Source organism: Lissotriton vulgaris, chromosome 11 (assembly GCF_964263255.1).
Source record: "Lissotriton vulgaris chromosome 11, aLisVul1.2, whole genome shotgun sequence".
In the NCBI taxonomy this organism is placed as follows: Eukaryota; Metazoa; Chordata; class Amphibia; order Caudata; family Salamandridae; genus Lissotriton; species Lissotriton vulgaris.
The window spans coordinates 511,227,088-511,249,783 of NC_141699.1; the positions used below are offsets into that span (position 1 = coordinate 511,227,088).

The window sequence follows — 22,696 nt, forward strand, 5'->3', positions numbered from 1 at the left end:
TTTTTATCTAGAGGGATATTGGACCACTCACTATAAGCTAGGCGGAAATCTCGAGTTAGGAAACCGATGGGGTGGAGACTTGATGCCAAGGTTTTGAAGGACTGAGATACTAGAAAATATTTGATACAAATGACAGATCTCTGCCACCAATAAATGAAGGGTTGGGAGCTTTAGGAGTAACTGTGTGGGCGGTATATAAAACTGTCATGAGCTGGCCACTCATATCCATCTTCATGGAAAGAGGAAAAAGAAAGAGCATGAACTTGAATGCCAGATGGCCCTATTGTAGGTTGAACAAATACAAGATCCAGGTGGGAACCTGTCCCACTAGATATCCTGGGCGAAAAATGCATACAGATGGCTAGAGGCGGAGGAGGTGGTGAGGGTGCATAACTGGGTGAAGCAGCACAGGCTATATGAAGGTGGCAATAAAGCAGGTTCGTTTTTTAGCCTGGTTAGCACAAAGTCAGGAGAGCACGAGAAGAGTCAGTAGGGTCATAAATTATTCCGGCAACATTGTGGAATTGGCTGTGGAAATTGCTCAGGAATTTGTGGATTACCTGGAACAGATAGATACATCAAGACTGAGAGGCTCCATTGCAAACCTGAAAACATTTGTTACAGATAACACAACTGTTTACATACCCTAGGGAGATGGATAATTGCTAGATCAAAAAACAGAAGTGTAGGAAATCACTGAAGCAATGAAGGCAGTCACAAGTGGGAAAAATGCCAGGTTCCTATAGCCTACTGCTGAAGTTATTTAAGTGCCTGAGTAATAAGCTTGGGGACCTATCAATTTCATGTTTAACTTCAGGAATGTAGGGAGCCTACAGCAAGACCTTAAAACAGCTGTCATAGTACTTATTGCTAACTAAGGTAAACCACTGGAGTAATGCACCTTATATAAACTTTCTCACTGCTTAACAACAAGGCCAAGATGTTTGCGAAAGTTCTGGCTAATCGCTTTATCCTCGTAATTGCTAAACTAATCGTCATAGACCAGTCATGATTTATGCACTATAGATCTACTTGCCACACTCTGCTTCTACATGGCTGTCTGGCTAGTTTGGACACAATGCAAGATCCAGCTGTGCTTCTAGTCACTCAATGTCAAAAATGTAATTTGATTCAGTAGAAGGACTGTTTATGCAGGGGGTTTTGGTGAAAATATGGTGTGGCCCTGAATTCCAGTCATGGGTCATGTCCTTGTATACCAAACTGCTCCTAAAAGTCACAGTAATGTTACTATTTGAAAAAAAAGAGTTACGGCCAAGCCAGGTTTCTAGACCGTATTGTCTCTTCTTGCTCCAAAATCCCCCCTTGCATTGGCAAAGAACACCTGGCAGATTGGGTAAGGGTAGACCTCCTGATTCAGAGACCCAGTCTGGAGGGGACATGATCTCCCTATAAGCAGCTGCTCTACCTCTCTACCTGGCAAGCCCAGAACGATCTATCCCCAAAACTCACGTGTGTTTTTGAATTGACATATAGTGCTGGTGTTTCCCCTTTCGGCTTGGTGGCCTTCAGCACTATAATGAGCAAGAGATTGGTTTCAATACGTTGGAATGTATATAATAAAGATCCAGAGGAATCTATGTGACACAACTTGGTAAGAATTCTAGAGGAAAATGAAATCGATGTGGTGCACTGGAGAACTTCTGATTTTGGTATTAGGCAGAGCCACACTATGCAAAATGATTATACTACTCAGATTCATGTACATTCCTTAAATATGATTTCAAACCGGGTTTCCAGAGTTGACAATGTGACTAGATATATTGCTGTTGTGAAGTGGAAGATATTCTAGGATAACGCTATCAAACCTGACCTGGAGCCCTTACAAGGGTGAAATCACCCTTCTAGATCTGAAGTTGCACTTCTGAGTGTTGATAGGAGAGCTAGAGAACCAAGGGGATAACTAAGGCACTATAGGGGGCAGAAACCAGGGGTTAGGCCCTCTCTGACTGTAACCAAAGATGGTAGAGGGCTGGTCAGAAGACCGGCTAGGACAGGAACCTCACTCGAGAGATGCCGGTGTAGGACTCCAGTATATTGACACATTTGAGGGTTTCAGAAAACTCCATCTCCTGGGTATCTCTAAATTAGGAAACATATGGAGAGCACAGGGGCTCTTGTTTGAGGAATTACAAAATCAGTTGGAATTAGCAGATAACCAGAGATAATAATTCCTTCATGTAAAAAACGCAGTGAATAAATGTAAAGATAGACTACAAGAGGTTCAAGATGAGTCACCACTAGAATACAGGGTGCTGGTAGTTCCCCTTCACGAATATGCCATGTTGTTAATATGCGAGACACTCATTACTAGGGCTCCCTGTTTTCCGTTTTTACTGATTAATGCAGATAAATTCAGACTGAAAACCATTGTGTTTCTTGTCTGTATTTATTTTTAAAAACGGAAAAATACTGATAATTTGGCTTCTTTTGAGTGACTTTCCATGCTGAGATTAATGACCTTCAGTCCAATAGCTGTACATATTGGGGAGTTACAAAGCAGAAGGAGATTTGCTTCATTTTTTCATGTGGGTTCAGTATTTTTGGCTGTGTAATGTGCTAAAGTCTGACAGGCCTCAAAGTATGAGTGCACATTTATCTGTTAAATAAACGCAGAAATATACATATAATCACCTCATCTGTTCACTAAACACAAAATAAATATGGATAAATACCAATAAGATGTCTAAAAATAAATATGGATAGTTACAGACGGAAATGTTAAAAAATAAATACCATAAAACTTCAAGCCCTACTCATAATTAATAGCTTGGGGGCACTTGACACCCTGAAAAAACTCAGGACATTTGGATACAGGTAGAGGAAGACTGGAAGAGGTATGTACATGTCTAAGAGAGGTGGCAATCAGAGCAGTGTTTCGGTTAGTGCAACTAAAATTCTACACAGAGACTGCTTGGTAAAAAGGGTTAGGAGAAGAAAATGACAGTGCCTATGGGGAATGATTTTGGTCAGTAGTTTGCCAGCAGATCACAAGGATAACTGAGAAAAAATAGGCCTAAATGCACACTTAGTGTTGCTGAGGATATGGAGAGAAACTACATTACCAAGTTGCTCTCAGCTTTTTTGTAATATAGCACTAATGGTGGAAAGAGAACAGTGTGAGACTTTGAAAAGCTAGTCTGCCTGAACTCTTGTACAATGGATCATGAATATGGACTGGTGTATGCAAACTGAGGAAACAGTAAATAAAGCCTGGGAAGGCCTGATGAAATTCCTTAAAATCTGGGGGCCATGGATGCAATTTCAAGAGAATCTGGGAACTATTCCCAGTTGGGATAGGAAGCCAGACAATATTACCCAATGACTTCTACCAAGACAGTATGGTAGAACTTCATGAGGAGAGGATGGAAAGCTGCCTAGAAATATAAGAAAGTAACCAAATATTAATGAACTGACACGGATTTCAGTCGCTCAAAGACCAGGATAACTTCCATAGGTGAAGTTGATCACTTTTTCATGTTGTTATTGACTAGAAAGATTTGTCTTCCATTTTGAGGCAGTTTCAATTTCTACGATTGAAAAAAAATGTTGCTTTCAATAAAGTTCACATGCATTGACTTCCACAACGAGGAAGATCTTAGTCTTCTCCGGTATACATGATGCAAGACTGGTTTTGTATAAGATCTTAAACTTGTGTAAAGAAACATGTGCACCCTACCGTTATGTTGTTGTAGGAAATTATAGCTGGGCAGTTTTCCATGGAAGCAGCTGAAGCTGAACATACCTCTAAGTCCAAAGTATTATTGAAGAGGCTGAGGGCCTGATTTATATTTCGGCAGACGGGATACTGTGTCACAAATGTGACAGATATCCCTTCAGCTGTATTACTAGTGTCATAGGATATAATACACTTGTACTGTGGCGGAAGGGATATCTGTCACATTTGTGTTGGAGTATCCTGTCCTCTGAGCTTTAAATCAGGCCCCAAGTCCTTGGGAATTTTAAAGAATATTGATTATTGTTTATAAAGGAGAGCCCAAATCGCCCATCACCATGCTTTGGGACACAGCACAGCAACTATTGACCTCCCAAACAGACATACACACTGCCTTTACTACCCTCTACCGGGCACTATATGACCGCCCCTCTCCTTTAGACAGTCAACCTTATGTTGATGACTTCCTCACAGATATTGAGCTCCCTCACCTCAATGGCCAGGAGAGGGAAGAATTGAATGCCCCATTAACCATCCAAGAGATCGAGACAGCCATCAGCCTTCGACTTGCTTCCTATTGAGTTTTACAGAGCTCACCAAATTTTTTTCCTCTGCCAGTTAACACAAAATGTACGGCTCCTCACCTCACTGCCACAGATGTTGAGCCGCGCATGCTGTTTTGGTCCCCGTGTTTTGGGGCTGTTCTGTAATGACCGTTAGGTGGAAGTAGATCACTAAAATAACAGGGCAATCCGACATAGTTACTATAGATGGATTCCTGTTGTGGCTGTGAAAGAAGCATAAAACTCAAATAGCCACTAATACTTTGATTGATCTGGGACTACTCCTAGTCAAACAGTCTATAGCAATACATTGGAAAGCGAACATCATTCCACCCATGCAGCATATGTTTACAGTGACCTTGAAGTTGGTTTGGGCAGAGGCTGTGGCACTATGGCGCAAGGTCTGAGGGCTGCGCAGGGTCCCCCTGACCACATCTTGGGATGCCCTGCTTCAAGAGACTTTGACCACTTAAGAAGCAACTACCCACAACCCTCAATTTACATGGCTGGCAATAGTCTGATTTATGCTCTATCATCATAGGTGGAGCGGTGGCCTCCTCGTTACCCACCCTCCCTTCCTGACTGTCGACTCAGTCGGTATTCATGATAAGGAAAGGATGGGGCTAGCCAATGGTAGATGCGCCATCTGGATAGTTTGCATTATTGTTGCTATACTGAACGCCCATAGCCAGCCCCTACCATGTTATATCACTGGTTTCTTATCTGTCTGGCATGCACTGATGTGTAGTTTCCCGGTTTTATTTTTTTATGTTGTTACTGAACCATTGGCTCATGTCATACAGCTAAGCCTTCTTGTACTAGAGAGTGAATGGAACGATTCATAAATGACGAGACACATTGTATGATGCTTGAATTAACATGTTAAAATCAATAACAATGTTTTTTTTTTAAAGTATTAGAATGGAGATTTTGAAGAAATTGATTCTGCCGGGTGCTCTAGTGGATACAAAGACTTCTAAGTTGAAGAAGGGTCCACCATATAGAGTAATCCAAACCAAAAAGCAAGCATTTGCAATGCAATAGGTCTCGCATTAATTAAGTTTGAGCTATTGGCATTGCTATATATTGCAACAGCAATTGCAACAAAAGTCTATTAATTGTAGGCCCAAAAAGCGTGTATTTATTTTTGTAGCAATGGTGGCATGCTGCGCTTTAGATTAATATGTTTAAAAGTAGAGTGCGCCATACTGCGATTGCTACAATAGTTATTATGGATGCTTTAACAATTGATGTGTGCACTGATGGCTGGTGGTGTGTGTGCCTGGTGGAAGTGTGCACTGATGGCTGGTGGTGTGTGTGCCTGGTGGAAGTGTGCACTGCCGGCTGGTGGTGTGTGTGCCTGGTGGAAGCGTGCACTGACGGCTGGTGGTGTGTGCCTGGTGAAAGCATGCAATGACGGCTGGTGGTGTGTGTGCCTGTTGAAAGCATGCACTGACGGCAGGTGGTGTGTGTGTGCCTGGTGAAATCGTGCACTGACGGCTGGTGGTGTGTGTGTGCCTGGTGAAAGCGTGCACTGACGGCTGTTGGTGTGTGTGTGTGCCTGGTGAAAGCGTGCACTGACGGCTGGTGGTGTGTGCCTGGTGGAAGCATGCACTGACGGCTGGTGGTGTTTGAGCCCGGTGAAAACGGAGGGCCTTCAAAGCTGATTTGGATGGATATGTTTCCCAACCAGGCATGATTTGGGGAGAGGGGCAGGTTGTGCAAATGCAATGCTGAAAAATCCAGAAAGACAGCACCAAGTATACACAAAGGAGACCACAATGTGTGGGAGACACACATGAAGTCACGGACCCACCGGTCCCTTCAAACACAAAAAACCCACACACCTGGCATTCAGTGCTGGCATTATTTGTACTGGTTGCAAACAAGATGAAGGCAAAGGCACACAGTAAGATTCACCCTCTACCACATGCCCTTCCTTCTTGCCCCCTCACATATGCCTCCGAAACATAGACGACCCTTCGGAGCTGAGGACATGAAGCAAGGGGTCAGGGGCGGTGGTGGACGTTCAAAAGACCTTGCAATCTGCATTATTTGCACATGTATGCAGACTACGAACTGCACATTCCAACCAACAGCCAGCACTCGAAAGCCGGAGGTATTATACCCTATGGAATGTCTCGGGGGACAAAAACATGTATACAGCTTTTTACATGTGTTGCTGAATCCTTGTGAAAATCTTCCTATGGATGGAAATCAATTTGATAACATCATGGTCCTGTCCTCTGACGTAATTGTTAGGTGAGCCTTGACATAGGAGCGGGCAAAAGAGCATACTGCTATATCTAGCAGCACTTGAACTTCTCTCATCCGGCACAACACTCCCTCTGAATCCTGACTAGCATCAGTCAGGATGGCACAATATGACTGACTGACCAACATAGGTGTCAAAGGCTGGGCTCACTATTAGCATTTTAAGGGTTAATTTGTCTTTCTGGGGATATGAAAACAGGGTTGTATGTGATGGAGGTACTATTTTAAATTTTTTATTTTAAGCAATGCTGATAATACAGTGAAAGTTTTCAAAGGCCTATATTCAATAGATACTTTATTGTAAGCTTTCACTTTTCTTTTACCTTTTTTAATTGTCATTCTGTGAACTTTAGGTATGTACTTTAACAAAGGAAGATAATCGTACGACTGGAAAGATTCCAGAGGATGAGCAGCTTCACGTGCTTCCACTGTATAAAGTATCAAACACTGATGAGTTTGGCAGTGAAGAAAATCAAGCTGAAAAGATCAAAAATGGTGGTATCCAGGTGCTCAGTGCATTCCCCCGAGAGGTCAGAAAGTTGGCAGAGCCAGCTAAATCTTGTCGGCAAAGGCAGTTGGAAGCCAGAAAAGCTGCTGCTGAGAGAAAGAAAATGATTAAAGACAAGTTAATGACCCCCGAGAAGCCCAAGCAAGAATCCTTAACCATGCAGATGCTAAAAAATAGTACAGGTAAACAATTACGTTGCCTTTATTAAGATCGTCAAAGACTTCTCCTGGCTATATCTTATTCTGTGTTTTTTTTCTTTTTGTGTCTGACCTAGAAACAGTTAAAGGTTTTTCACCGGTCTCGTGAATTTCTAAAAGTAATTAATAAAAACATAAAAATGCTTTTGGTCAGCCATTGGTCTGTTCAGCTGTCATTCACGTTTTGTTTCTGTCCATCAAAGCATACATCACGGAACACTTGGTCAGCTCATTTCAGCAACTGGCTCTCTTGAGCTGCAAATGAAGGCATTGTTTATGATTGGATATACACAGCCACCTAACTAGAAGCACACTTCGTTGCCAGGGCGGGTGTGCAGTACTTTGCCAATGCTTCTTTCTTTCCATTCTCTATCCTTCCTAGATCTGTGTTAGCCAAGGCTTTTCAACTTTACCAAAATTGTGCATATATTATCCATGTACAGGGACCCTCACACAGCTTGCTCCATTCATTGGTCTGTTGTTTCATTCACATTGTTCGTCATCCCACAACCACATACATTGTGGGGCAGTCATCTGTCAGCCCACATCAGCCACTGATTAACTTCACTTTGAGTGACCGTATTCTGCCCTTTTACAAAATACACATCCACCATTAAGAAGTTCCCTTCAGTACTAAGGACTACTATGGCAGGATTTTGCTTTGTGAGGTTGAAAGATATTTGTGCTTTTAGTCAATTTTTATATATATATATATATATATATATATATATATATATATATATATATATATATATATATATATACACACACAGCTCTGACGGCTCCTAAAAAATATAAGTTCATAGCATTTTTGGCTGTAGACATGCATGCGTGACACACTCCTGCAATCTAGTGTTGGGTTTGGAAGTTTTAAGTTTTTGTTCAAAGCAGTTTCTTCGACTCAAAAGGTATCCTGTGCCTTCTCAGTTAGTAGGGTATGTGCATAGTCATCCCGCCATCGGGTTCAAATGTATACTGAAGTGGGTCCTGGACTTGGTGCATTCGATGTTCGTGTTTCAAGTGCCCATGTTAAGAAATTGAACCCCTGTCGCTGGGAAAAGCACTTCACGGGCAACCGCTATAAATATTTTTTTATTTTTTTTCGGCGTCAACCTCTGTTGGAAATTGTAAAATAACACTTGGACGTCAGGGCTCCATCTTTTCACATTCCATTGTGTTCAGGGAGCGAGGGCTACAAAACGTGATTTAACATGTACCCTATAAGAAAATGTCCTTGGGGTGATGTAAAATACCCCTGGACCGATTAACTCGGGGTGTGTAATCTGTGCCTTTCCCCAGATTTACAAAGATACAACGTGTGCCTTCTACTTAGCGTTTAAAAAAAAAAAGCCCTTCGTCAGCATAGAGATCAACTCCTGGTGCATATCATGATGCAACCCCAATCCTTCGGTGCCGCATGTGACATATTTTGCAAGGCTGATCCCCTCAATGCAGAGTAAGAGGAACACGAGGATGTCGAAACCCAAGGCCTGCCTGCATATCAGCCTGTTCCACAGGTAATCCAACCCATGCCTCTGAGCCAGAAGAACTGGAAAATGTTCCGGCCATGTCTATTTCTGACCTCGAACCAAATCGTCCCTAAGGGTTGTGAGTATGGCTGAACCCAAACACCATAAAGCTCACAGACAGCCACACACTGAGTTGGAGCACAGCCTATAGGAGAAAGACTTCCTTGTGGAAATGTGGTCTACGTATATGTGCTTATTGTTTATCTCGACCTTACAAGTAACTATGTTGCCATGGTCTAATAACTGTGTAACCTTTGTAACTATGTAACCTGTAACTATGATCTGATACTCATGTAAAGCGCTCTGATACCTCCGGGTCTAGCCAGCGCTATATAAAACCTGTAATGTAAATAAGTTGGAGTGCTCCATGCAGTTTCTTCCAATGTTGAAGGGGATGCTCAAGCTGGCCTCTGCACAAGGTACACCCCACCAGAAAAGGAGCGCAGGATAATTGACTGCCGGGAAGAGGTTCACAGTAGGAACCGCTATGCACTGGTGGTATACAAACTCTATGGGCCTGCTCTTACAATAGTATAGGGTCCAGCCTTGCCTAAATCACATAAAGCAATTCAGAAGAACTGCAGGTGTACAAACTCACTTCACCTCCTTGTTGTAATACTTTAATAGAGAGAGTTCTGGTATTTCTCTGGACTATAAAACTCCATGCCCAATCCTGTCTGCTGCTGCTTGTTCTCAACCAGGAGGGGGAAGGTTCTGGGAGTACTCCTTCGAAAAAAGTTTTGAACATTGGTGTATTTTGTTGCTATGTTAAGCAATATTTCTGTGATAAATAGACAAACATAGAGTGCTTATGCTGGCTTCAGCCTGCCACACTCCCTCTACCCAGCATATGGTGTTACGGCCAGAGCTTCGAACTTGGGAACTGGGGAACCAGGTTTTCCAGAATGAAATCCTGTGATTCTGGGCTAATCTCAAATGTGCCTATAAAAAATGTGTGACCTTGTGTAACATAATTGGCGCTCATGATAGCCCTTAATTACTTCAGGTCACTTTTTCCTTATATAAAACTGCACAAAGATATTATAAACAAAGCCATAACGGTGATGGATTAAACCCAGATTTTTTGACTGGGTGGGAGTGTTTGATTGATTCAGATGCTCAGTCCATCACCACCCCCTTTTGTACCGCTTTTGGCCACCATGAGTGTGGCAGGGTATGCTAAGACGTGAGTCCCTTGCTCACTTTGCCACTGGATTCAAGCAAGCCGGGCTGAAGACGGCTGGAATGCCAGAAACCGGTCCTCGGAAGCTTGTTTCCGGTCCAGGGAAGACATGGCTTGGCAGTCCGGGCTGGACTGTTCCCATGAGGCACAGGGTCAGACTGATTTGCATACAGCCATGTCTGAACTGGGGTGGCAGAGTGGGCTAAAGAACGGTGATGGATTAAACCCAGATCTTTTGACTGGGTGTGAGTGTTGGATTGATTCAGATGGTCCGTCCATCCCCACCCCCTTTTGTAACACTTAAATCCAGGAGCAGAATTGCGGCAGAGCCCCCCGCCTGTTCCAGGATGCTTTCAAGCTCCTCTGTGACCACCAGGAGAGCCAACTCAGTGCTGTTATGTGGGCGGAAACCCATCTGTGTCTGATGTAAATAGATGTTCTCTTCCAGAAATTGGGTTAACCTGTGCTTAACGTAGTTTTCCCAGGGCAGGTAGTAGCGAGCGAGATAGGGCGAAAGTTGTTCAACATCACTGGCTGTAAATGGTGTTTCTTAAGCAGGGGCCTAATGATTGCTTGCTTCCACTTCTTTGGGACTGTCCCGTAATCTAGTGAGTGTGAGAAGCTCTACTGTGGTAGGAAGAATGTATTCTGTACCCTTGAGCAAGATATGGGGGTAGCAGGATCTAGAGGAGAGCCTGATTTGATTTTACCCATAACTAGCAGAGTATTCTCCTCCTTCAAAGCTGGCAAGTGAGTCAGGACTGGTGAGGCTGGGATCACTGTAGAGTCTGCTACTTGATTCTGATCATTACCTGTGTTATACCGAAGTGAATCATAGATGTCTTCCAATTTCTTTTTAAATAAAAGCTGCAAGCTTGTTGCATATTTTCTTAGTGGATTGTGGAGGGGAGTAGTCTGGGCTTTTACTATCTTAAATAATTCGCTAGGGGAATTAGCAGCCTTGTTAATCTCATCGTAGAATTTAAACTGGGCTTATTTAATTTCATTATGGTAGTGTCTAGTGGTAATTTTATATTGTGTTTTTAAAGGCAGGGGTCATAAGACTTCCTCAAATTAATGCAATTTTTTACATAACTGTACCTTCAACACCTCCTCTGGGGTAGTAAGCGCAATATAAATAACATTTCAATTAAAAGCACACACCTCAGGCTCAGTTGTTAACTCTTTGCACTACCGCTTAAAAAGAATACATCTTTGCCTACACAAACCTTTGAATGATTTGATCGATTAAAGCCAGTACCGGCTTCCAAGCATACTTTACATTTACAGATTACCTTTTACAGTTGCAGATTAACTCATAGTTCACATTTGCATTTCTTTCAGGCCAGCAGGCACCCTGGCAGGAAGGCTTGATTAGCTGTCTGCCCGGCTTCGGTTTCACACCAAAGGAGATTCACTAAATTACACTGTAAAATGTAAGCATTTAATTTAAACTATTGGAACTAGCCGTCCTGGTTTGTCTTTGTTGCTGCTTCTAGAGAGATCGACTCAGGAGAGAAACTAGCGGGAAAAGGCAAGAGCGACAGTGGGTAGAAGGAAAACAGGAAGGGGTTAAATGAAGGGAAAGCGAACCCAATGTCAGGAATTTCCCGCTCCCTCGGTAAAAAGGACACCCGCGACCCCTCCGGACTCCAAATCCCAGAAGGCAAAGCGGGAGGAGCGTTATGCAACTCAGAGCAGGGGTTGCATAACGCAATTACAAGACGCCTATATAGGCGGTACTCGGTGAAGGATCTGTGTCGGATATTCAGATATCCACACGGCCTTTCACCAAACAGTTCCAGAGTGCTCGGTCAGAGAAGACATCACTGCCAAAACTCCAGGACAAAGACGGAGGTGGGTCGAGTGAATCTCCCCGGACCGATCTTTGTTGTTACGCCCCTTGTCTTCTGGGTGAGCAGCCAGGAGGCTTCCTTGCTGCGTCTGACTCGGACGAGTCGAGAAGCAAGTACATCGAAAGGGCCGTTGAGACCTTAGTCGCAGCTGACTCAGAGGAGTCGGGAATACTTCACAAGGGCAAATGCTGGTGTGAGCCGCTGCTCCCAGCCTGCCACTTAGTTACTAGAACTCCAGCTGATACGCACACCAGGAGGTGTTTGCCGCGTACCGGCTGAGGAGTTTCAGAAGACGATCGAGCGGCTGCTCTCGTCTCCAGCTTCTATTGTTATTGGGACAACGGTGACGCATCACCCATAGGTGAAGCCGCGTCCCGTTGTAGAGAGGAAGAGGTCGAGCGGCTGCTCCCTTCGGGTCGAGACCCCGGCTGGGTGTCTCCCTGTCTCCTCTGTCGCATAAGGTCGAGCGGCTGCTCCCTTCAGGTAGAGACCCCGGCTGGGTGTCTCCCTGCTGCAAACGGTGAGAAACGGCTGTTTCCCCGTTCCCCTTAAACACACCGGGTGGCATTGCCGGCTACCGTGTTTTCGGTCCTCTGTTGGCATACGCCGGGACCGGCGTAATTGCAGAGGACGGTGCTACGCAGACCGGCTGGCGGAGAACAGTAACTATTCATATTTCCTTGTATATTTGTATTGCTATACAAATAAATCTCCCAACCTTTGAACCGTGTCGTGTCCGGTTTTGTTGTGTTTGTAGCGACCCCGAGACCCCCAGGTGTTACACCCAACTGCGAAGGAGAGATCACACCACTCGCCATAGTAGTCTTTTTTTTTTTTTCTTTTTTCTTCAGAGTTTTATATTGCGCAAACTTGACCGGAATGGGGTATCAGAGCGCTTTACACAGCATCAGTTACGTTACATGAGGAACACACATTCATTTACTCTGTGATGTCAGACCATCTAGCTAATGGTGCTATCCCTCCCTTTCCAAGTCATCACCCTATGACGACTTTGGAAAGGGAGTAGTGGTAAAAGGCAGCTGATAAGAGACCAGCACCTCTGGGAGTGCAGGGCTCATACTGTACACACCTGGGGCTGCTTCAGGATGTGACACTTTTAAGCATCATGTGTGGGTTGTTCCAGAGGGCCCTAATTATGGCAGAATCGGGCTAGCAGCTTGTCCTACTGTTTAACTTTCCATCCTGCCAACTGGCACATGCGCACTAGCATATATGTCTAATTAAAACTGCCTGACATTCATTGCAGAGAAAAGACTAGACTGCCCAATGCAGTGAATACTTTTAGCATAGTTTGAATAGGATGGTAATTGCTTTTTTTCAATGACTATCCGTATCACATTTAATTGGATGGGCGTAACCTCTACACTCAACCCCAGAAACTGCCGCTGAGGCATGAGACTGTTTTGTAAGGTCAAAATTGAGGTGAATCTGAGTTTCGGTTGAGGATATTAGCAGAATAAGTAAAGACCTGTATGTTGAACATTGAAATGTGTCCATCCATTTACTAACCTAGCCTGGGGATACCTCTTACCCATATCGAACTGCTGGTTTTAGTTTGGTTTTGTATACATTACTGCATCCAACAGGGGCACACCCAAATCATCATCGTCCTCCGCTCGCTGAGCTGGCTCCGCTCCGATCACCTGATTCTGTGACACCCATCCCACTGTGTTAGGTTAGGTGATCAGCGGAGCCAGTGGTACAGAGTCAATCAGCTCTGCAAAGTAACCCGGAAGCCTGTCCCACACAGTACTACAAAATATTGCAAATGTTAAGATATCTAGGATTGTAGGATTCCCACATGCCTGGAATTGTTGTAGCACAAGGAACTGTCCGCTGTGTACAGGTGGCCTTTCAGCAATATGGTCATCTTATGCAGTGTTTTCTGTACTGCCCATTCCAAAGTGAGTGGCAACAAGGGATTGCTAAAAATGTGAGGCACAGGCAAGTATGGAAATGAGTCGACCAATCTGCCGCATAGCACATTGTAGCAACATTGTAGCAACTGTTTTCACCTCCCTCTAAGGCCTAGGCAATTCCAGGAAGAGTACTGAGTCAGAGGGGGCCTCCACCTGGTCCCATTTGGGTACTAAGTAAGGGAGATTTGCACCAGGGGATACCAATGAGCTGTGAAGTGACACTGCACCATGTTGTAATTAAATTCAAAATCCGGGATCTCAAAACCTCTGCGTTCATAGGAAAGTCATTTTGTTCAAATCTATCCTGGCACTCTAGTTGGCCTGAATACGTCTGATCAATAAAGCATTTGACATGTGGAAGAAACTATAATTGAGTGGAAATGGGATGTTTAAAAATAAGTAAAGAAACTTAGGGAGTACTACCATTTTATGCTGTTCTACTCTGCCCACCAGGGATAAGGGAAGCTTAATCCAGATGTCTATTTGCCACTATAGCTTGTCGATAACTGAGCCATAATTTAGACGTATGATGACCTCAGCCTCTCTCTGTATGGTAATATCCAGGTATTTAACGAAGTATGAAACGCATCACATGGGTACTGTAAGAAAGTGCCCTCTTTTTGCATGGTTGCCCCCACTTTTTGCTTATCTGCTGATGTGCTTGGACTGTGTGTGCTCTGGGCTCCTGCCAAACAGGTACCCAGGTCCTATGTTCCTTCCTGAAATCTGCATTGAAAACAAAACCCAATCTGCACTCTCTCTGGCCACACGTCAGCCCCTGGTAAAAGGTATCACAGGTACCCAGGGCACTGTGACCAGGAAAGCCTGTAAGGGCTGCAGCACTTATTGTGCCACCCTTAAAGGCCCTGTACCTTTCCACACACACACTGCCTTTGCAGACTGCGTGTTTTGGTGCAGAACAAAGTGATGAGTCGACATGGTACACATCCCTGTGTGCCATGCCTACAACCCACTGCCCTGGCATAGATCAGCCACCCCTCTAGCTGGGTTCACTATACCAGTGGTGAGGATACAGGTGCATGAGCCCTGTACCCCTACAGTGTCTAAGCCAATTCTTAGACATTGTGAGTGCAGAAATGCCATTAAGAGTATGTGGTGCTGGGGGTGTGTGGGATTTAATGAAAAATGCACACAGTAGGCATCTTGAGATGCCCCCAGAAAAATGACCTAACACTAGTGTCCAGGCTGAGTGGCTGCACACCAGCTGCCACTACCAGACATGTTTCTGGACCCTTGGATCGAGAGACTGCTGCTCTCGCAGGTCTGAAACAATGCACATCCTGGGCCGAGGTGTCACTCCTCCTCCCCCAGGATGGGCAGGGTCCAGAAAGGGGAAGCTTCAAAGGCTTGCCGCCTATGGGAGCTTCCCAAGGCCTTTAGTGCTTTCCAGCAACTGGTCCCCACTGGTTCTGAGCCCCACTTTGGGCTGGAGAACTGTCGGGAAAACAAAGTGAGGAAGGGAGGTTTGCCCACCTTTGCCAACCCCACCCCTCAGGTGGGGGAGGTGAGGTGAAGCACAACTCTCAGTCCCCGCCATCTTGTAGATGGGGGGGGGGGGGGGGGGCAGTCAACCAAAGTGAAGCATATGCCCCCTCCCATTGGAGGGTGGCATAATACGGGGTGTACCCACCCAAAGGAAGGGACCCATTGGCTCCAACTTTTACTTACCTGTAACGCCCCTAAATCTAGTATTAAGGGGCACGCCTGAACATTGAATCCTCCGGACAGTCGTGCTGAAGCTAAGGGGAGGATGCTCACTGACTTGGCCCCAGCCCTACCGGCCTGTCCTCACCTCAAACCTGCAGAAGCAAAATTCCAATTTGTCCTGCAGCCTGCAACCTCAAGAACCCCAAGGACCTGCCCTGCCTTCCAAAGAAAAGACTTCATCTTCCGTGAACACCAGATTTGTTAACCCACAGACTCTGTCTCCGGCCAAAACCACGAGTCTGCACCACTCTGCACCCATCACCTACGGCCCAAGTTCGAGTGGCCCAACATCACAAGCAGGTCTCCACAGCAATTCTGATCCGAGAACTGGTGATCTCTGACCTGCCTCGAATCCTCCAGCGAAGCCTGCAGCCTCTTTCCAGAGGATTTCTCCCAATCGCAGCTGGTAAGAGAAACCCAGAGCCTAAAGACTCCCCTGCACCCGAAGCCCCACGGCCTTGGCTGGCCCAACCAATGGTGTCCCAGCATCCCCAGGCATCCTAACTTATCTCTCCAAATGGTGGTCACCTCCAGAAGATCTTCGTCCCGAGCCGGCAGTCTTTGTTGAAACCAGAGAATCCCCATTGAAATCGTCAGGGCACCGGACACCAAAACAGCACCTTGCACCCAGCCGCCCCTGCGCCGCTGCGGGTGTACTTTGGGTGCTAAACCGGATCCCCCTTTGCCCTGAGCCTAACACCAGGAGATTTGCTCACACAACCCAGTGGCCTGCTCTTAAGCAGCCACCAACCGTAGGCCCCCTATCCCTCATTGGATAACATTGAGCCGCAGCACTCTGCACCCGGCTACCCTAGGGCCGCTGAGGATGTAACAAGAGTGCATCCTCGACCCTGGGAGAACCCTTGTTCTAACCCTAAACACTTAGCTCCAAAGACCGAGTACTTACCTGGTAACCAATTACTTAATTTCTCTCCATAGGAACCCGTTGACGGAGTTGATGTTTATGGAAACCTGAAAAATTACAATTGTGCAAAACTGATTTTACTTGCCTTTTCTCTAGGAAATGTCCCAGTGTGATATCTAGGCATATCACACACTGAGTAGAAAATAACTTAAAAAGTAATCTGTACAGTTTTTTCAATATCTTGACTTGCCTGTATTTCAAACAACTGCATTTGAACTTGCATTCACTTGTAAACACTGTATAATATTTTGCAAATCATTTATTTCACTTACCCGTGCCAGGCTTAGCTTGGCTCTAGTAATAAAAAAACAATCATATTTTAATAAAACAAACTTGATCTGAGTTCATTCTTTGAGTGCGTGACATCATTTGCTAATTGAGTGGGTACAACAAATGCTTAACACGACCATGTGATAAAGTCTTACTGCTCACCCCCGCTACCACAAATAGAGAGTAAGGTGCGATCTACTTTTACCTCTGTCTACCTTTGGGGTTCCACTGGACTCTGTACACACTATGCCTCATTTTAGTGTAGAATATACAGAGCCAGCTTCCTACAGGTTCTCCATAGGCTCTGTGCTATTGGTTAGCAGACATATATGTAAATGTAAATCTAAATGTTTTGTACTTGTATAGCGCACAGCTACCCGGACCGGGTCTCCCGGCGCTTGTACTCATACCGCTAAGGAACCCTCCCTGGCTTTTCCCTGTGAAATGTCCACTCCTGGGCATCCCCAAGGTGAAGCCAGGCATCACAGCGCTGTTGGGGCCGTTGTGGAGATTAAGCAAGCTATTGCCCAGAGTTGCAGCGTGGGACCCATGATTGGAATAGGCACTGAGGCGAGAAATCAGGTCTGAGGAATTTAGAGCTCAAGACCCCACCAAGGCAGGCCGAGGCGGGAATTGAACCCTGGTCCCGGGCCAGACCTCTGCATCAGGGTCTGCCGCTCTAACCATTGAGCCACACTTCCCCACTTCTTTTTTTTTTTAAATATATTTTTATTGTAGGTATTCAACAGATCAATCATAGTGACAGCATACAGTAAGACATATAGCTTGGGTAGGTTACAAACATTCAAGTTCTTTGCCATTAGGACATCGACAGCAATTCGTAGTCTTTGCACTCTCTCCATCGGTAACGCAGCCCCTGCCTTGCCCCCCCCAACCTCTCCTTACTCCTCATCTGAACTATCCCCGTCCGAATCTGGTATTAGATCACAGATGTCCCCTCTATATGCATTCCAGGCGGACCAGATTTTAGTCCATTTTCGGGGGCTCTTCCGATTGGTATTGACTGTTCGTTCCGTCACCATAATCAGATCCATATCTCTGCACCAACTCGCCAGTGAAGGTACTTCCACTGCACCCCATTTCTGTGCAATATTCCGTTTTGCTACCATGAGCCCTAACGTGACCCATGTTTGCCCATGGCGTGTGAGGTCATTGGGCTCCCATATATTGAGTAGGCACCTACGCGGCTCCGGCAAAAGTGACACCCCCATTGTCTGCGACATTGTACGCAATATCTTCTGCAAATAATCTGCTATAACTGCACATTCCCACAGTGTGTGTATAAGTGACCCCTCCTCCCCGCATCTTCTCAGGCAATATGGATGTTGCGCCATATGTATTTTGTGTAGTGTGGTCCTAGTGTAGTATACTCTGTGCAAAATTTTTAGCTGAACTAACCGAAGTCTAGCAGAGATTCCCACCTCTTTGGGTGACGCCAGGGCCTCCTGCCACTCTGAGTCATCTATTTCTCCCACCTCTGCCACCCACTTATTCCGTAAGGAGACTGTCAGGTCTGGTAGATTGTTGATTAGTTTTCTATATGTGAGGGACGTGGCCCGCTTTTGCATGTGATCAGTTAGCAGTCTGTCTTCCAACGGGACAGCTTGTGTATGTGCCATTCTTGGAGGTGTCGAGCCAGGCGGTCCCAGGCTAATATGAAGAGCAGTGAGGATAGGGGGCATCCCTGCCAGGTGCCCCTATATATCTGGAAAGGCTCAGATAATATACCATTACTGTAACTGTTGTGGTGGGGTGGGCATAGAGCAGTTGGATCAGTGCCAAAATCCCATGGGTATGCCATACTTCTTTAGTGTCTCACTTAGAAAAGGCGACTCCAAAGAGTCCAACGCCTTTTCGGGGTCTAGTAATACCACCACAGCCTTAAGCTCTGGGTTCGGGTGGTGTAAAATGGCGAATACCATGCACAGGTTTATTAATGTGACTTATGACGCACAAGTCAGTCTGCACCGAAAAAACATTATATTCGAGGGACAGTCTAGTCCAATACTTAACAATAATGGTCTATAGGAGGTGCATCGAGTAGCATCCCTCCCGGGCTTTGGGATAACAGAAATCACTGCTTTGCGTAGTGTTGGAGGTAGCCATCCATCAGAGAGTGCCTCTGCGTATGCCTCCAGGAGGTGGGGAAAACCATGCACATGTTGATTGATGTGGGCCTATGAGGCACAAGTCTGACTGCACCAAAGAAACCATCTTTTCCAGTAGAAGGGACAGTCTATTTGCAATCCTTTTGTCTACAATGTTATTGTCGCAATTGAGTAACGATAATGGTCTATAGGATGTGCATCAACATCAAGGAGCGTATCTGCCAGGCTTGGGGAGGACAGAATTAAACTACTTCGCTTAGGGTTGGCTGTAGCACTCCATCAGAGTGCCTCTGTATACCTGCAAGAGGTGGGAGAGGCAGAAAATTCTTATAGGCTTTGTAAATACCTATCAGATCATCCGAGTCCAGTGCCTTCCCCCCAGCCAAGGCAATAATAACCGCCTTGATCTCTTCAACTAAGATAGGGTGATTTAAAAACTGCTGATGGCAGCTGTTCAGCCACCTCATATGGGTTGACTGCAGTGGATTCCACTAGCCGAGTCTCGTACAAACGTGTATAATAGGTCTCGAACTCCGCCAATATGTCTTTGTTATCTAGTAAAAGTACACCATTCTGAGACCTGATTGTGTGTATGTTATTCTTTCAAACGACAAAGGAGAGAGAGAGTTTTTTCTTAAAGGGAATACTCCTGGTCCCCTTGTAATATAGTAATCAAACAGTTTAAGGAATACACCCTGGAGAGACCTCGATGTCTCCGAGGTATAGGGGGAGGTGTACAAAAAAGTGAATTTCTCCTTTTTAAGAATACCCCTCACTCACCAACCTAGTTGGTGACATGCTTCATCATAGGGGTTCCACCCGAATAGCCGAATGCTATCCGGGTATGCTTCAATACCTGATCAACTGGACAATATTAAAAATACGTGGAGATGCTGTGCTCGGTTAAATTGACCTCTGGTATCTTGATAGTGATAAAATGTGAATAAAAATGTTCTACATGTTTCAACCTGATAGTGATAATACCAGGTTTTCATCAGGACCAGGTGACTTGACCAGGGCGGTCTACACAGGCTAAGGTGTACCCTACCCTTGGTCACTGCAAAGCCAAACCATGTACTCCCAGTCAGGCACCCTCTCTTAAATTGTTGAAAGGGAAAATATCTGCAAGACAAACCAACAATCACACCCAAAACATAATAAATGGCATCAAATATGCCTTGGAGAAAGTAATGAGTGTTCCTCTTATCCACAATCCAGTGTATTAATTGTGAGAATACACAAGATGTGTCTGGTGACTACTAGTAATCACACGTGGTGTGCCCCACAGATTCTAAGGCACCATGTAGTGATATTAGCCAGTCACACAATCACTCAGGATACATAAACAGTCCATGATTATTTGTTGCAACCCACTATCGACCTTCATTTAAAGTGGGTGTCTATGCGCTCAGGCAAAATGTGAGGCAACATGGAGTGAAATTAGGCCAGTCGCACAATCACTCAGGATTCATTATCAGCCTGTGATTATCCTTCCCGACCCACTTTCATCATTCATTAAAAGTGGGTGTCTACGCGCTCAAACAAAATGGTGAGGGCGTACAAACAAGTAAAAGCATGCTTTCTGGTTGAGACCATAAAAAATGGAACTGCCGTAAATCGCAAATGCGGAGAAATCGTGGCTTACCAGAGACGCAAATTGATGTGCCTCATGGAAACCGGGGTCAAGGTGCTGGCTCTATTCACAGTCTGGAAAAATGGACAGGATGGCATGTTAGAGTGATCGTACTGCCCATAAATGTAAAGGGTTAGAAGGCGGGGAAGAGCAGAGCGGAGCCCACCCGCATCGTGTCCAACATACTCACTGTGTGAATGCCCTGTCACCGGCTGCTCCGCCTAATCCAAGACCCGACTCAGCAACCCGAGGATCACCTTGGTGGTGATTCCTCACTGTATATACGAGATGCTGCAGTGGGCGCGCCCGGGTACGTGAAAGGAGGCGTGATTACGCGGTCACGTGACCAGCGTCGTCGCGCTCCGATACGGCATTGCTGGGCGCAGCTACCAGATTGTTAAGGCGCAACAAGGTTGTTATGGATGCTCGAAAGGGGCGTAGTAGAACGTCAATACCTGGTAGTAAAGGACACTAGAAAGGACGTGCTAGTAGTCGGGGGCCAGTTACGGCCCGATGACTGGGTAAATGACGGGACAAGGTATTCCCTAGCTGGTGCAGTGACAAAATGGTGCACCAACAAACCTACAGGAGCACGCGCTATGTAAGTAGAAAACTGTTATGCACTTAACTGATACTACACGCTAAAAGACAAAATAGGGACTAAGGAAAATAATGTAACCAGGGTAAAAGGTGCCATTAAGTTAAACTCCAACCCCAAATGGATGGAGTGCATCGATTATCACCAATAGATGTGTTCGACAATCATAATCCCAAACATGCAGTGCTGTGATCGGGTAAACAGCATAATGCATGTGGGGTAGAAGACTGGGGCCTACTAGGGCCGAACTGTGGCACTTTTCCAGGAGTGCCATGTGCTGGAGGCTTGGAAAACCGCACAGGTAATACCCCTGAAAAAGAAAGCAAACATTCATATTTCTCAACTGCAAAACCTCCGCCCCATATCCCTCCTCCCCTTCTGTGGGAAAGTTGTGGAGAAGGTGGTGAATAAGCAACTTATGCAATTCATCGAAGAGAACTCTTGCCTCCACCCAACTCAGTCAGGTTTTAGAGCAGGTTATTCTACTGAATCTGCAGTCCTCTTTTCCACTGAATGCCTGAGACAACTTGTTGACGGAGGGCAGACAGCAGCGTTGGTGTTACTAGACCTCAGTGCAGCATTCGATACCGTGCTGCACTCAACGCTGCTGTCACGCCTCTCAGACATGGGAATAGAGGGACCAGCTCTAGAATGGATAAGATCCTTCTTGGAAAATAGGAGTTTTCAGGTTCATTGCCCTCCCTATAAGTCATCCCCCCGCAAGCTGAGGCATGGGGTTCCACAAGGCTCAAGTCTGAGCCCCACGCTGTTTAATATTTATATGGAGCCTTTAGCACATATTGTGGAATCCTATGGTGTGGATATCGTCACATATGCTGACGATACCCAATTGATAATTCAGCTTGCTAATAACCAGCCTGAGGAAGCCATTAATTTTTCCAATTGTATGAGAGCAGTGGCTGGGTGGATGAACAACAACTGCCTCCGCCTAAATGGCGAAAAAACAGAACTGCTAGTGGTCGGTAAGTCTCTCTCTACCTGGTCGCAGGACTGGTGGCCGACGGAATTAGGGCCAATCCCCCGCTCAGCAGAGGTTGTCAGAAACCTGGGAATAATGATTGATGCGGAGCTTTCCTTCAAGCAACAAATTAGAAAAATCACTGGAAAATGCTTTGGAATATTAAAAACCCTCCGCAAAGTTCTCGACCTGCTCCCCTTTGGTGCCAGGAAGAAACTTATCCACGCCCTAGTCTCGCCGCACCTGGACTACGGCAACGCCCTTCTCCTTGGCCTGAGCAAAAAAGGCATTCAACAACTTCAGTGTGTCCAAAATGCCGCCGCCCGCTTGGTACTGAACCTTCCACGTAGGGCATCCGGTTCCACGGCATTGCGTAAACTTCATTGGCTCCCCATTGTGGAGCGTATCAAATTTAAGGCACTATGCATGGCTCATCGTATTGCCCAGGGAAAAGGTCCATACTACTTGCAAAAACTCCTTATCACCCATCGCCCTATCCGAAATCTTAGATCTGCTGGAGTGATGTTATTCAAACTCCCCCGAGTTCACAGATCCAGAATGGGAGGTAACTCCTTCCGTTTCTTGGCTAGCAAACACTGGAATAGCCTCCCCTTGAATCTTCGGATGGAGCCCTCCGAAACAAGATTCAGACAAAATCTAAAAACTCTTCTCTTTCCCAAGTAAATAGCT

At 45.5% G+C, this 22,696-nt stretch overlaps 1 protein-coding gene across 1 annotated transcript in view; it reads left to right on the top strand.

Moving 5' to 3' along the window:
• TET3 (tet methylcytosine dioxygenase 3) overlaps positions 1-22,696 on the top strand; it is a 412,490-nt gene that overhangs the window by 318,677 nt on the left and 71,117 nt on the right. Inside the window, exon 10 of the mRNA XM_086943576.1 lies at positions 6,885-7,221. Coding sequence (XP_086799702.1) covers positions 6,885-7,221 — 337 coding nt within the window. The remainder of the gene's footprint in view (positions 1-6,884; positions 7,222-22,696) is intronic.